This window comes from Dermatophagoides pteronyssinus, unplaced genomic scaffold (assembly GCF_027571235.1).
Source record: "Dermatophagoides pteronyssinus isolate colony J.1.1.1.1 unplaced genomic scaffold, Derpt_VIB-CSIC_2022.12 sq0008, whole genome shotgun sequence".
NCBI classification, from domain to species: domain Eukaryota; kingdom Metazoa; phylum Arthropoda; class Arachnida; order Sarcoptiformes; family Pyroglyphidae; genus Dermatophagoides; species Dermatophagoides pteronyssinus.
In genome coordinates, this window is record NW_027461532.1 from 709,953 (window position 1) to 724,227 (window position 14,275).

At 26.7% G+C, this 14,275-nt stretch overlaps 2 protein-coding genes across 2 annotated transcripts; one reads left to right on the plus strand and one right to left on the minus strand.

The window, feature by feature from the left end:
• Positions 1-284: 284 nt before the first annotated feature.
• Positions 285-1,246, minus strand: LOC142645211 (uncharacterized). The gene is made up of 2 exons (XM_075820945.1): positions 1,053-1,246; positions 285-969 (listed from the first exon to the last, which is right to left on the minus strand). The coding sequence occupies exons 1-2, from the start codon at positions 1,118-1,120 to the stop codon at positions 663-665; spliced, it is 375 nt and encodes a 124-aa protein (XP_075677060.1). The 5' UTR covers positions 1,121-1,246; the 3' UTR covers positions 285-662.
• A 4,088-nt stretch (positions 1,247-5,334) lies between these two features.
• On the plus strand, positions 5,335-9,768 carry LOC113795257 (uncharacterized). Its single transcript, XM_027345449.2, has 9 exons — positions 5,335-5,795; positions 5,869-6,994; positions 7,069-7,226; positions 7,721-7,787; positions 7,945-8,022; positions 8,152-8,912; positions 8,996-9,023; positions 9,130-9,230; positions 9,322-9,768. Exons 1-9 carry the CDS (start codon positions 5,631-5,633, stop codon positions 9,439-9,441), a joined length of 2,604 nt encoding a protein of 867 aa, XP_027201250.2. The 5' UTR covers positions 5,335-5,630; the 3' UTR covers positions 9,442-9,768.
• The last annotated feature ends 4,507 nt before the right edge of the window (positions 9,769-14,275 follow it).

The following is a 14,275-nucleotide window of genomic DNA, read 5'->3' on the forward strand; positions in this document are numbered from 1 at the left end:
ATATTTTACATAAAAAACAATAATCCATGCATAATAATAAATAAAATTCATATAAAATATTAATATTAATATTTTTAACATTGTAATTGTTGATATTTTTTCAATATTATTTATTAATAATATTGAATATGATAAACAAATTGTAAAAAATAATAATATAATTAATATGAAAACTTGTAATGAATTTTTTCTACAATGATAAACATTTATAAATAATTTATAACGAAATAATTGATTAAATTTTTGATAATTATTTATAATAAAAATAAAATGTAATATTAACTCGTTCGCTACCAGCGCTTGAGAAACAAATCTTTAACCACAGCCCATTGAATTTTTTTATAATAGAACTTTGAATGGCAATGATTTTAAAACCAACGCATATTTGTAAAAATAATTATATAAGAAATTTGAAAAAATCTAATCGATAAATAAATGTAAAATCTTAAACGACGAGTATTTGCATTTATGTAAAAACAAAAACGACGCAAATTTGATCAAATGTGAATACAAAAACCAAGCATATTCGATCTAATGCAAAAACAAAAACGACGCATTTTTGATCAAATGTGAATACAAAAACCAAGCATATTCGATCTAATGTAAAAACAAAAACGACGCAAATTCGATCAAATGTGAATACTAAAACCAAGCATATTTGCTTAAATGTAAATACAAAAACGACGCATATTTGCGTCGTCGGGCTCAAAATAAAGAACTAAAACGACGCACATATGCGTCGCTGGTAGCGAACCTGTTAAATAAACATTCATATTATATTGATAAAGTTGTTTTAAAACAATTAATAAAATTTTTGTACGTTTTACTTGCCAATCAATATTCATCATTGCTGTATATAATTGTTTTGTTATTGAACAATAAATAAATATTATATGCATTAAATGATTATAAATAATATTCATTATAATTTGCCATCGTTTTTTTGCATCAAATTGTATAATTACATTACTGTTTTATTACCAGAAAAAAAAACAACAGAAAATTCAAGTTTAAAAATCAAAGATCAAAGATCAAAATTATAGTTTTCTTACCCGAAAAAGATGGCCATCCATCGTAAAAGATAATTATGTTGTTGTTGTTGTTGTTGATTGTCGTCCATTTTGTTATTTCATCAACTTGTTTGCTGTTGCTTGTTGCTTGTTTCGTTACGATTTGATATTTGATTCTGATCGAATGGCAAAATTTTTTCCTTTTTTTCTTTCACATTTTCTTTCTTCGTAATAATCGTTTTTGTTTTTAACCACTTGATTATCTTGGTTGCCATCGGTTACCATTGAGTAATTAGTAAATTAATTCATTTTAATTACAATAAAAAAACATTGAAAAAAAAACAACAAAAACAAAAAATTATTGATCTTTTGAAGGTGAAAATTTTATTTAATTATTCATTCATTCATTTTTGTAAATTGAAAATTGTTGAACAGAAGAAAAAAATACAGAATTTTTTACTATTCTTTACGAATAGTCAATTTCAAATGAAAATATGGTATATCTTCTTCCGAACTTGTTTCATTATCCGGTGAAAATAATGATGTTGATGATTGTTTTTCCGTAGTTTTCATTATCAATTCTTCTTCTTTCTTATTGTTGATATCAATAGGATTGATTTTATCCAATGATTCTATTGATTTTTTTTGTTTGATTAAAATTTTTGGTTGAAATTCTGGTGATTTAGGTAGTGGTGGTGGACCATCGATTTCATCATTAATTTTTATCAAATTTAAAGTCGGGGTTAATTTTTTCTCCATTTTCAAATATGGTTCCTTCATGCCAATGTTGTTGTTATTTTCTAATGATTTTTTAAAAATGGTTGGCTGATTAGGTAAACTTTCATCAGCTGTTGTTGTTGTTGTTGTTATTGATGTTTTTGTTGTTGTTGTTTTAGAATTCAATAGACGTTGTGTTTTTTGTTGTTGTTGTTGTTTTTTATACCAAGATGTCAATAAAAATAATGAAAATAATATAATCAATAAAATTAAAACAACACTAATAAGTATAACAATAATACGTATTGTATTTTTTGATGATTTTCCCGATTCTTCAACATTATTATCATCATTATTAATAACATTTATATTATCATTACAATCAAAATAATTATAAAGTGTTTGATTTGTATTTTTAATCAAATTAATTTGATTAAATGTTTTCAATAATAATTTTAAATTCTTATTATTATTATTATTATGATTATAATATGCGAAATAATCTATATCTTGTAATTGATATAATTGATTATTTGAATGATCAATAAAATTCCATTGATAACTATCAAAAAAATGTATTAAAATTTTTTTCGTTAATAAATAACAAAATGATTCCTTATTAGATTCACATTGAATTTTACCAAGTTCATTATATTTTATCGTTTTTGATGTATCATATTGATTTTCAAACAATAATAATCGATATTGATTATCATTATCTTTATCATTATCTTTTTCAAAAATCAATAAACGATTATAATCAATATCGACTATAAATAATTTTTTCTTTAAAGACCAATAAATAGGATCCATTTTACTTAATATTAGATAATTATTTTCATTTAAAATATATGCTGTTATATTTTCATAATTTTCATTTTGTATTAGAAAAAAATAATTTGTTGATTGTGTAAACATCATTTGTATTTGTTCAATATGTTTTAATGGAAATATTTTCCGTGTATTTTTAATAAGAATTTTTTCACTTCGAATATTTTTATAATTCCATTTTATTATTTTATTATTCTTTTTGGTTTTTATTCGTGATAAACGATGTAGATATGAATCATCTGTAATCAACCATAATTGGCTATATTTTCGATGATAATTTATTGATAATATTTTGGATGAAAAACGATCATCCAGATATGTACAAATCTTATGATTATATTTAGGTAATGATAATGATGTTTGTGAACAAGAATTATTTATCATCATCATCAACATCGCCAGCATTATTGTTATTATGAAAATCATAATTGCCAGGTTTTTCTGATTCACTTGGTTCACAAATTTTAACACAAAACAAATCAAAATCTTTCGCTTACTTTATGATTAGCCATTTAAAAATAAGAAAAAAAAACAAAACAAATATAAAAATTAAATTAAAATTTTAAATTAGATGATTGTTTTGATAAATAAAATTAAAAAAAATAGATGGCGACACGTGTTTCAGAAATTTGTAATTTTGTGATCTTGTAATTTTTTTTTTGGAACTTATACTGACATCTGTTGTTCAAAGTTTGAATCATTTTTTTGTTTGTTTGAAAATTAAAAGAAATTAGAATTTATTTTTTAATTTTTTTTTTGGTTGGAAAAATAAATTTTGTAAAAAATCGATTGGTGATGTGTGTGTGTGTGTGTGTGTCAATTTTTGGTTTTAATGGTTATGCTTGTTGGAATAGTGTTGCTTGTAGCAGCAGTGGGAATAGTAGTGCTAGTACCGATTGTGTTAGTAGTCTTGGATCCTAATATTTTACCATCAATCTTTAATTTTGATTTAGAAATCATTTTATCAAATGGTTTTTTAGCTTTGTTCTTTTTTTTACGAATCATAATAAAAGTAATAACGGCAATAATAATAATAACCAATACAATTACACCGACTATTATAAAAATTAAAATATTTGATTTATATTTTTCACAAAAGAAAAAATCATTTAATGATTTTACTTGTAATGGATATTGTGGTTTTGTTATACTATCATTCATTTTAAAATCTAAAAATTCAACATCAGTTAATAAAACAAGATTATCTTTTGTCGATATCATTATTATTTTTCCATTTACAGTAAATGATAATGAAATTGATTTCAATAATGAATGTGTTAAATTTACATTATCCTTTGAACAATCATCCCATGGTATTCTTGAAATGAAATAATTTTTTTTATCATCTTTATTAATACAAATAAAATCATATTTAATATGATCCATTTTTGTAAATGGATCACCCATTAATTCATAACGTTTTTCTACAGCCGTATTATGTATTACAAAATGTTCTTGTCCGGAGCCCTTAGCTATTAATATATAAAGTGTATTATCACGAACTTTTATTTTATCTTTACCAATAGTATTTTGTAAATCAAAATCATGTACTTGATATTTCATTGTTCCATCAATAACGGCAAAAAAATATATTAATACATGTTTTGCTTCATATTCTGGTCTTGTCCAATATGTCAATACTAACCATGGTGTATTGACGGCTTTTTTTGCCATTTCACAATAATTTGGTTTCCAATCTGGTTGTATTTCTTCGAATGTATAACGATAACCATTTTCTAATTTTAATTTTTTAAAATCTTTATCTAAATATTTATCTAATGGTGGTGGATAAATAATAACTGCACATTTTTCTAATTGAAATAAATAATTATCGATTATTGATAAACCAAACATTTCATGATCTAAACCACATTCAATTAATTTATCATTGGGAAATTCTTTTGGAAACCATAAATCATTATCATTTGCTAATGTTATTGATCGAAATAATATTAATATTTTTATAACAATAATGATGGCTATATTGACGTAAGTTGACATTTTTTTTCTATGGTTCAAATATGGTTTTACAAAACAAAAAATTAACAATTTTTAAAAAAATAAATTCACAAACAAATTACAATATGGAAATTAATTTTACAGATTTTTATACAAGGGACAAAAAAAAATCATTGCAGAAAATTCTGTTTAAAGAATTTTCTTTCGATTAAATTATAATTTGTTTTTAATTACAAATTTTATTACAAAAAAAAATTACAAACGCCATCTAATGGCTTCGAATTGCATTGAATAAAATGATAATTATCTTTTTTTTTGAAAATTGCCCAACAAAAATCGAAATAGAGAGAAAATGTTGAATGAAATTATATTATAATTATTGAACATTGTTAACACATTGGTATCTTGAATGATTGAATCATTGTAATGGCATTGATTTCAAGGATTTTTTTTCCTTGTTGCTTGATTCACAAATAGCCGGTTGCACAATTTGTATGTAATTCGTTCATTTCTTGAGTCACATAGATGATAATGATAATTTTCAAGTTTTTAAAGATTTTTTTAATTTGTTTATTTCAAAGTTTTTTTCTGAAATTTTGAACAAAAATTTTCCTCATTCTCATCATCATTATTAGTCTACGCAATGTGATTATCAATCGGTTGTTCAATCAATCGATCGATCGATCGATCAATTCAATTATGATAATAAACATCAAATGAATGAATGAATGAATGAATGATTCATCACATAAAAATGATAATTAGTAACGATATCGATAATGTGTTGTGAATCCAAGTTTCAGCTTTAGTTTTTTCGTTTGTTTGTTTGGGTAGTGGTGATGTTTATATTTGCATCAGTCATCATCATCATTATTATTCAGGATGCAACAATCACCATCAAACAAACAAACAAAATGATAATGATCATAGCAGCAGCTGAAATTTCATAATTCGATGAAAAATATTCTGATAGTGGTGAGAGAACAGAAAAAAAGGCTTGAATTTTCGCTTTCGTTTTGTCAAAGTATTTGTGCTGTTTTCGTTGATTTTTAGCGATTTTTGATTTTTGATTTTTGATTCTTGACGATTGATTCCACTATTTTGCTATTGTTTATGATGGATCGATTCAAAAGATCAATTCTACAAATTTTATTATTATCATCAATGATGATGATGATACATTGCGTTGATGGACGATCCAACAATTTCGATGATTATAATGAAGAATCTAATGGTGATGATGATAATGATCATTTGTATTCAACCATCAATTGTAATGTAATTAATTATTTATTTTTGTTGTTACAAATTCGAGAAAATTTTTTCTTATTACCTTTATTGATTTTCATAGATTGGTGATAAATATGATTATGTAATGGCAACCCAGAGTAGATTATTCAATGATAATGATAATGAATATATACAGATTAAAACACGAATAGAATTAAAATGTTTAATGAAAACAAATTGGCTGAATCAAACTGATAATCAATTAAGAAATGGACAAATATTTGAAGCAAATATTCGTCAAATGCAACCGATTCGTATAAAAAATTCATCACCATCAAAAAATAATAATAATAATAAAAATGGCCAACTACAGATGGCATCATTGTTTGCAACATTAAAAAATTTAAATGAAATAACCAATGCGACTGATAATAGCGGTGGTGGTGGTGGTGATAATGATCGTAAACAACCAAATCTAAAAGTTGGTGCTGTTAATGGTTTTTTCACTGATTTAGCAAAACGTTTTGGTGATTGGTTTATTGAATTGATGCAGAAATTTTTTCAATATTTACAAACAATAATGTCGAACAAAAATCGTCGAAAATCCGGATCAGTTCCGGTAAATTTTTATCAATGCAGTAGTCAAAATAAAAGTAATGAAAGTAAAATTACAACAAGAAAACCCGAATCAAGTCGAATTCGAAGAAATACCGAACAATCATCAATGCCAATAGATTTGGAACAATTCACAAGTGATTATAGTGAAATGTATCGTCATCCATTTCAATTTGTACAATTAATGGATGGATCAATACAGAATATTAAATTATCCGAATTGGATAAAGATCCTAATGTAATACAATTTAAAAAATTTATAATCCGTTCATTTGGAACACAATTAGATGAACGTAAAAAACGTATTATTGAAATAGATGAATTAGGTACACATTATTGTCATTATCAAATGGAATTTGATGAACCTGATGTTAATAATGAACAATATTTAAATCAAAGATCATCATCATCGAAAAAACATCATTCAAAACGATCATATGAAGATGATCATATTGTTTCAATAATGAGACAATTTAAAAGTGATGATATTATTGTTAAACGACATAATAATCGTTTACCGAAATCTCGTTCATATATTGATGATAATCTAAAATCCGAATCTGTCATGAATTTTATGGATTTTAATGTACAAGAAATACAACTTGTACGTAATAATATGGTTGTTGCTTCAGGTTTGAATTGGAAATTTTAAATTGAAAAAAATTAACTTATTTCTGAATAATTTTCCTTTTTTCTTGAATTTAAGGTGGATATTTTCAAGGTTTTATGCCAATATTAACACCAACAACACCGACAACAAAAAATGATGATCGTTCAAAACGTTCAACAAAATTTGATAAACATGATTTAATCGATAAATATTTACGTAAACATTTGGATTTAAATATGCAATATTCAATGGTGGTTAGTATAACACATAAAAACATGACATATTTCTCATAGGTGTTTATTTGCCATAGGAAAAACCAAAAACAAACATTGTTTTGGTTTTCATTGAACCCAGGCAAACAGAGAAAAATACATTAATTTTGATTTGATTCCATATTCATTCATTCATTCATTTTTTCCTTTTTCTGTACTGTTTTTTTTTTTGCTTACGATTGCTGAAATATTCTGGCAAATGTCTTGACATTGTTTGTTTGTTTGTTTGCTTGTGTCTGTACCGGATTTGGATGTGATGACGTTTTTTTTTTTTTGGTTGCAAACTGAAAATTAATGAATGAACTGCTGCTGCTGCTGTCGACATTTTCTCCCTTAACATCTAACCTGGCCGTGTTGTTGTTGCTGTTGCCCTACTCCTTATCTGACGTCGTCGTTGTTGTATTTGTTGGTAAACATTCATCATCATCTTATTCGGTGTTTTTTGTTTGTTTGTTTGCTGTGGCAAACAATTCCAGAGACTAAATAGTACAAACAATTCAAAACAACGGAAACAAAGAAATCGTCGTTCAATAATAGAATCAGGTAATAGAATCAGGGAAACTAAAAGAAGAAGAATATTATTGATCCAAATGAATATTGTGGAAAAGAAAGAGGACGCCATACTCCTTTGCTTTTTTTTCATTCATTTTAATGTTTGCTTCTTTCGTTTCGTTTCTTTCTTTCTTTCGGGTTAAAACAGATCCATCATCAATGGAAACACCACCAACACCACCAGCAACAATAATTAATTATGTTGACAGAATTGTCAAACATTTTGGTTTGTTTGTTTGTTTTTTTTAATGATAATGTTTTTTGTTGTTGTTGATGATGATTCTCACAATGAAAATTGTTTTTTTTTCTTCTGTCTTTTTTTAAATCATTAAACATCCCATACACAAACATTTAGAAAATCTAGAACAACAACAACAACGAACAAAACGTGAAACAAATAATGACAAAGAATCGACACAGAATTCAACATTAAATAATAATGTTGTTTGCCAGCAACGATCATCATCAACATCAACAAATTTAAAATGGCAACGAAGACAAAATGAAATGAATGAAGCGTATGATAATGAAATCGATACCGGTAAAGTTTTGATTGATAAAAATCACAATGATGATAATGGCGATGATGATGAAAAACTACTTGAATGTTATGAATATAAAAGTTTTGGTACAAATTTTATAAATGCAAATTTTAATCGTAGTATTATAACACGATTATCAAATAGTAAAAGAGATAATAATGATCAAACAACAAAAATAGAAGAATTTGAAACTAGATATAAAATTGCAGCAAGTTTGTTTGGTATTGATTTAATTGATGGCCAGATTAATTTATCAAAAAAATCAAATAATGATTCATGGCTGATATTGAATTTATTCGGTTCAACATATGAAAATCTAAATCTTTGTGAAATACGTAATAAAGATTATAGTCAATCCGGTATAATACCATTATTTGTTGAAGATATTTGGTTTAAAACAAATATTGCCATAAAAATTCATTATAAATTAAATTTAAAATTAGATATACCATTTTTAAATTGTAATAATCAACCAAAAAATAATGAAATCATAAAACGTGTTATAAATGATGAATTAGAATTGAAACAAAATGCTATGATGGAATTTGCTGTAGTAGCTGAAGCTAATTTTCTTGTAAGTTTTTTTTTACTTATAGAGAAATTTCATTAGTTTTTTCAATTTTTTTGTCATCCCTTCTTCTAAATCACAAACAACAGATTGTAAATGCTAAAATGCGATTAAATGGTTCGTATGAAAAAGTCCTTAAAAAAATGTTTTGATTCAATGACCATTAAAATGGTCATTTCATTTTCATTGCTTTTTTTCATTGTTGTTCAAAAACAAACATCAGGAAAATTTGATATGGATTCTATGGTCGATTTTACTGGCGCTTGTTTATCGGCTAAAACATTTGTCAAACCAATGGATATTGTTGGTGATATTCAGTACGAGGTAAACATCATTTTGTTGTTTGTTTGTTTTGCTGGCTTGTGTTAAGGAATTTTCATTTTTCTTCTCCTTCTTTTTCTTCCTTTCTTAAAAGTTTTATCATCCTATATGCGGTGAATGGATGATGGATCATTGGAAACCAAAACCATTGTCCTGGAAATTGAATAAGGATTATCACCGATCATGGTCAACGCCAAATAATACATGTGTTTGATGATGAATTTGATGATGAAGAATTTTTTGTTTCTGTCTAACCGAAATACTCAATCAACAACAACAACGACAGACATCTTATTTTCTTTTTTCTTTTTTCCAAGTCTGAGTTTGTTATTTGTTGTTGTTGTTGTTTTTTAAGCCATAATAATAAAATGTCTTCAAAGGAAAAACAACAACAATAATAACCCGGATCAAGAAAACAAGCAATCTAATCTCTCAATGTCTCTCTCTTTCAAAACACTTGATTTGATCGAAAAAAAATTTTTATTTTCCAAAAAAAATTGCCAAAAAAATCGAATGAAATAAAATTTTTTATCAGAAATTTTTTCTTGGAAAAAAAAATTCCCGACAATAATCTTTATGGAAATTTTCTTTTGGTTGCAGCAGTTTTTGATTCAAACAGAACAGAAAATCATCAATGATTTGTTTCAATTATAAATATCTTCTATGGGACGAACAAAGACAAAAAAAAATAGTAATTATAAAAAGAAATTTTCTTACTTATATAATTTTTGTTTTTTTTTTTTTGCTTGTAAATTCAATTTTCTCGACTAAAGTTTAGTTTTTAGATAAAAAAATAGTCAATCGTTTTAATGTGGTACGCACACACAATAGAAAGATAATTTCCATTCCATTTCATTTCAGTGCGAATAAATAAATAAATAAAAAAGCTAAATTGAGAAAAAAAAGAAAAGAAGAAAATTAGAATAAAGACCGATTTTCACCCAGAAAAAACAAAGCGAAAAGCGAAACAAAGAAGAAGAAGAAAAAACTTTTCGTTAATGGTGTAATTTGTTATTATGCGTAAATTTTTTTCGTTTGCCTTGGTTTGTTTTTTGTTTCCCCATTCCCACACATTGGTTCCCAAATAAACTAAACCTAGTATATATAAAAAAAATGACTATATGAAATTGGATTGAATCGAATTGTTAGTGTAGTGAGAAAAAAATGGAATGAAAAAAAAGCAGAAACTAAATGTAAAGACCTTACCGGGAAATTGAAATCAGTGGCTGCCTGGTTATCATTTTAGTTTCGTTTGTTTTTTGTCGCATTTTTTTCTTCTTTTTCTTCTTCATTCAAGTTGTAATAAAAGTGTGCGTAAATCCTTTTTGGACTTTCCATTGGAAAATGAATGAAAGGATTCTCTCTCTCTCTCTCTCTCTCTCTCTCTCTCTCTCTCTCTCTCTCTCTCTCTCTCTCTCTCTCTCTCTCTCTCTCTCTCTCTCTCTCTCTCTCTCTCTCTCTCTCTCTCTCTCTCTCTCTCTCTCTCTCTCTCTCTCTCTCTCTCTCTCTCTCTCTCTCTCTCTCTCTCTCTCTCTCTCTCTCTCTCTCTCTCTCTCTCTCTCTCTCTCTCTCTCTCTCTCTCTCTCTCTCTCTCTCTCTCTCTCTCTCTCTCTCTCTCTCTCTCTCTCTCTCTCTCTTTTTCTGTAGTTTACTTTGTCAAATTATCATTATTGTTATTTTGGGTAGTTATCATTGTTTGCATACAAAAAAAAAAGAAAAAAAAGATTCTATGTGTGTGTGTGAGTGTGAATTCTGAAAATTCTGTGAATTCCAATTCTGCATTTTAATTCTCTTTTTAAAGTGTTTGTTTGTTTGTAGAATGTGTCACATATACCCGATTTTTTTGTGAATAAAAAACAAAACAACAAAAACATATTTGAATTTCCGAACATTTTCATTTTGGTGTTTTTAATCCAACCAGAGAAAAAGAGAGAGGATGAGAAATTTGTCATCGCAAATTGAATTGCAAGATTGAGAAGAAAAAAACAACAACAGCAGAAAATTTTGAAAAGTTTTCTTTCGAGAATAGAATGATGATGATGATTTTGATAAACCAGAAAAGAAATGTGTTTGTCGAATAATAAAAAAATTGAAAATGAAAAGAAAAATTTTTGTTTGTTTGTTTTGATATTCAGAACACGTTGTTTTTGATAAAGAGAAAAGAAACGCATCCATAACACATCTATCCACTTAGCATATTGACGTGTACGTGTGTGTGTGTGTGTGTGTTTGGTTGATCAAATCGATTCAATTGATTCTAAACAAAAGAGAAAAGGAAAAAAAATCAAAGATGATGCTTTCCAAACATCTGAATACGGGATTTTTTTTTTTTTTTTGTTTTTTTTTTGTTTTTTGGTTATTTGTTATTTGACTTTTGACAATTCAAATCATGAAACACTTGTAAAGAAAAATTTCTACAAGATGCTCGTTTGTTTTGGAAAATAATGAGGAAAAAAGTCTAGTTATTTTTTCCCATTGCAAAGTGAGAATTCAAAAAAAAATTCTAATTTAAATGTTATTAACTTTTTTTTCTTCTTCTTGAATTTTAACACTTAAGAATCTATGATGAGAGAAGAAAAATTCCTTCATTCCTTCATTCATTCATGAATCGATTGAATCGATCGATTCAAATGAAAAAGCAAAAAATCAATAAAAATGAATTTCAAAAATGGATAATGATTGGATTGATGAGGAAAATGTTAAACAAGTATGATTGGTTGGTTTCCAAGAGAAAAAACAAAGAAAAAAATTGTACACTTGAGAAAATCGGTTGAGTGATCCATCATCAGAGCCAAAAAAAAAAAAGAAAAAAAAAATAGAGTAAGTAAACCATCATCATCATCATCATCATCATTATCATCATCAACATAATCATTGGAGAATATTCTTTCTATCTGGTTGAATTCTATCAAATATCGCATACATCTTAAATGTGACAATTTTCTTCTTCTTTTTTCCCAGAATTTTTTTTTTGTCTCCTGCTTAAGTCAAGAGATATACCACCACCACTACAGATAGATGGAAAAAAAGTATCTATGAAGAGAGTGAGAGATTAAATGAAACTTTTTCATTCATTCATTCATTCACTATAAATGTGTCACATTTTGGGGAAAATGAAGATTGACCAAAAAACAGAGAAAAAACTTAAAAGACTAACGACGACAAAAACAATTAAGCATTAATATTTATAAGAAGAATGTAGTGTTGGTAACAAAAAAAAAAAAAAAAAAAAAAATAGAGAATCATAAATTTTTACAAGAAACAAACAAACAAACAGGAACAAAGATGAACGAAATATATCAACAACAACACTCCAAACCAACCAAATAGGAAAAAAAGCCAACGAAAAACAAAACAAAAGTGGAAATGCGAAATGGAAAAATATGCAAATTATGATTCTCTCTGTGTGTCGTCGTTTTGGTTGGCTTTGACCAATCCAATCCAAAACAAAACAAAACAAAACAGGAGAAAAAAAAATTGACTTTTTTTTTGACTTTCTTCTTTTCAATAAATTATTCATCATCATATGATGGCAATGATGATAGAATTGAATTCATTTAATGATTTTTTTCTTTTTGTTTGTAACATTGTTTTTCTGTATCAACAAAATAGGTTAGTCGCTGTTACCGTTACTGCTGCTACTGCTGTTGATGATGATCTGCTTGACATTGAATTCGGTTAAGTTTGAATTTTTCATTTATAGTTTGTTTTAAAGTTTAAAACAAACGAAAAGAAAAAATAGCAGCGGAAAACAATCAAACACCCGATTTGTGTAGTTTTAGCTAGAATTTAATCATTTTTTTTTTTTTTTTTTTTGTTTCTCTTCTTCTATTTAAATTAACGATATTCAATGAAAGAATCGTGAATAAACAAGATGAACGAAAGAGAGAGAGAGAGAGAGAGAGAGAGAGAGAGAGAGATTGAAAAATTCAATTAAAATCATCATCATTCATTCATTCACACGCGTTTTTTTTTGTTGTTGTTGTCGTTGAATTGATGCTTGAAGCAAATCATTGATAGTAAATTATTTTTGTATATATAATAGTTAACGCTGATTTATAGAATTGTAATTTAGAAACTGATAACCAAAAAAAAAGTAAAGTAACCTAGAGGAAAGAAAAAAAAATACATTGTATATTAATGAAGTAAGGGAGAGAGAAGAGAGAAAATTGAATTTTCAATCAAGTTTTTCCATTTATCTTTTTGATGATAAAAATCTTCAGAATGAGATTTTTAGTCAGGTTTTGTAATTGATATTAACAGAATAATAATGATGATGATGATTTACACTCTCCCTGAACTTAACTTCTTTCCATAAGTAATCAAAATTCAATTTTGAAATGAAAACAGAATAGAGAACCACTTGACGATTATAGAAAAAGAGAGAGAGAGAGAGAGAGAGAGAGAGAGAGAGAGAGAGAGAGAGAGAGAGAGAGAATTCTTGATTGATTTTTGCTTTTCTTTGATTATCACCATCATCATCATCATTATTTTTTCATCCACACTGCCTGTTCTGGCAGTTGATGTTTGTTTCTGATAGTATTTACGAATTTGACGCCACTTGACAATCCACTAAACAACTAATAGCAGCAGCAGCAGCTGAACAAAATGTTTTAAAAGTGGATAATCGATCGATCGATATATTTAGATCAGTGAAAAAAGACGAAACAAAATCGAAAATGTAGATCCTGATACGATGATAAAATGTACAGAATCTTATTCTTATAGTGAAATAAGAATTGAAAGTAAATGAAAAAAAAGGAAAAAAAATCGATCATGATGTGTTGTGTGTGTATGGAAAATGTCAGTCAGTCAGTCAGTCAATCACTTGTCAATCACACAGTATTAGATTACAGAAAAATTTTTTTTTCAAATTTGAATTTTGAATTCTTATCCATCTTGTTTTTTCATTTGTGTGCGTGCATTATAGATTGGTTATTTTTATTTTTTTTTTTTTTTTGATCGTAAAAAATTCCAATAAAACATCGTTAACACAAAAAACAATGGAATCATGGATCTTATTACCATCATTTATCGAAAAAACAAAA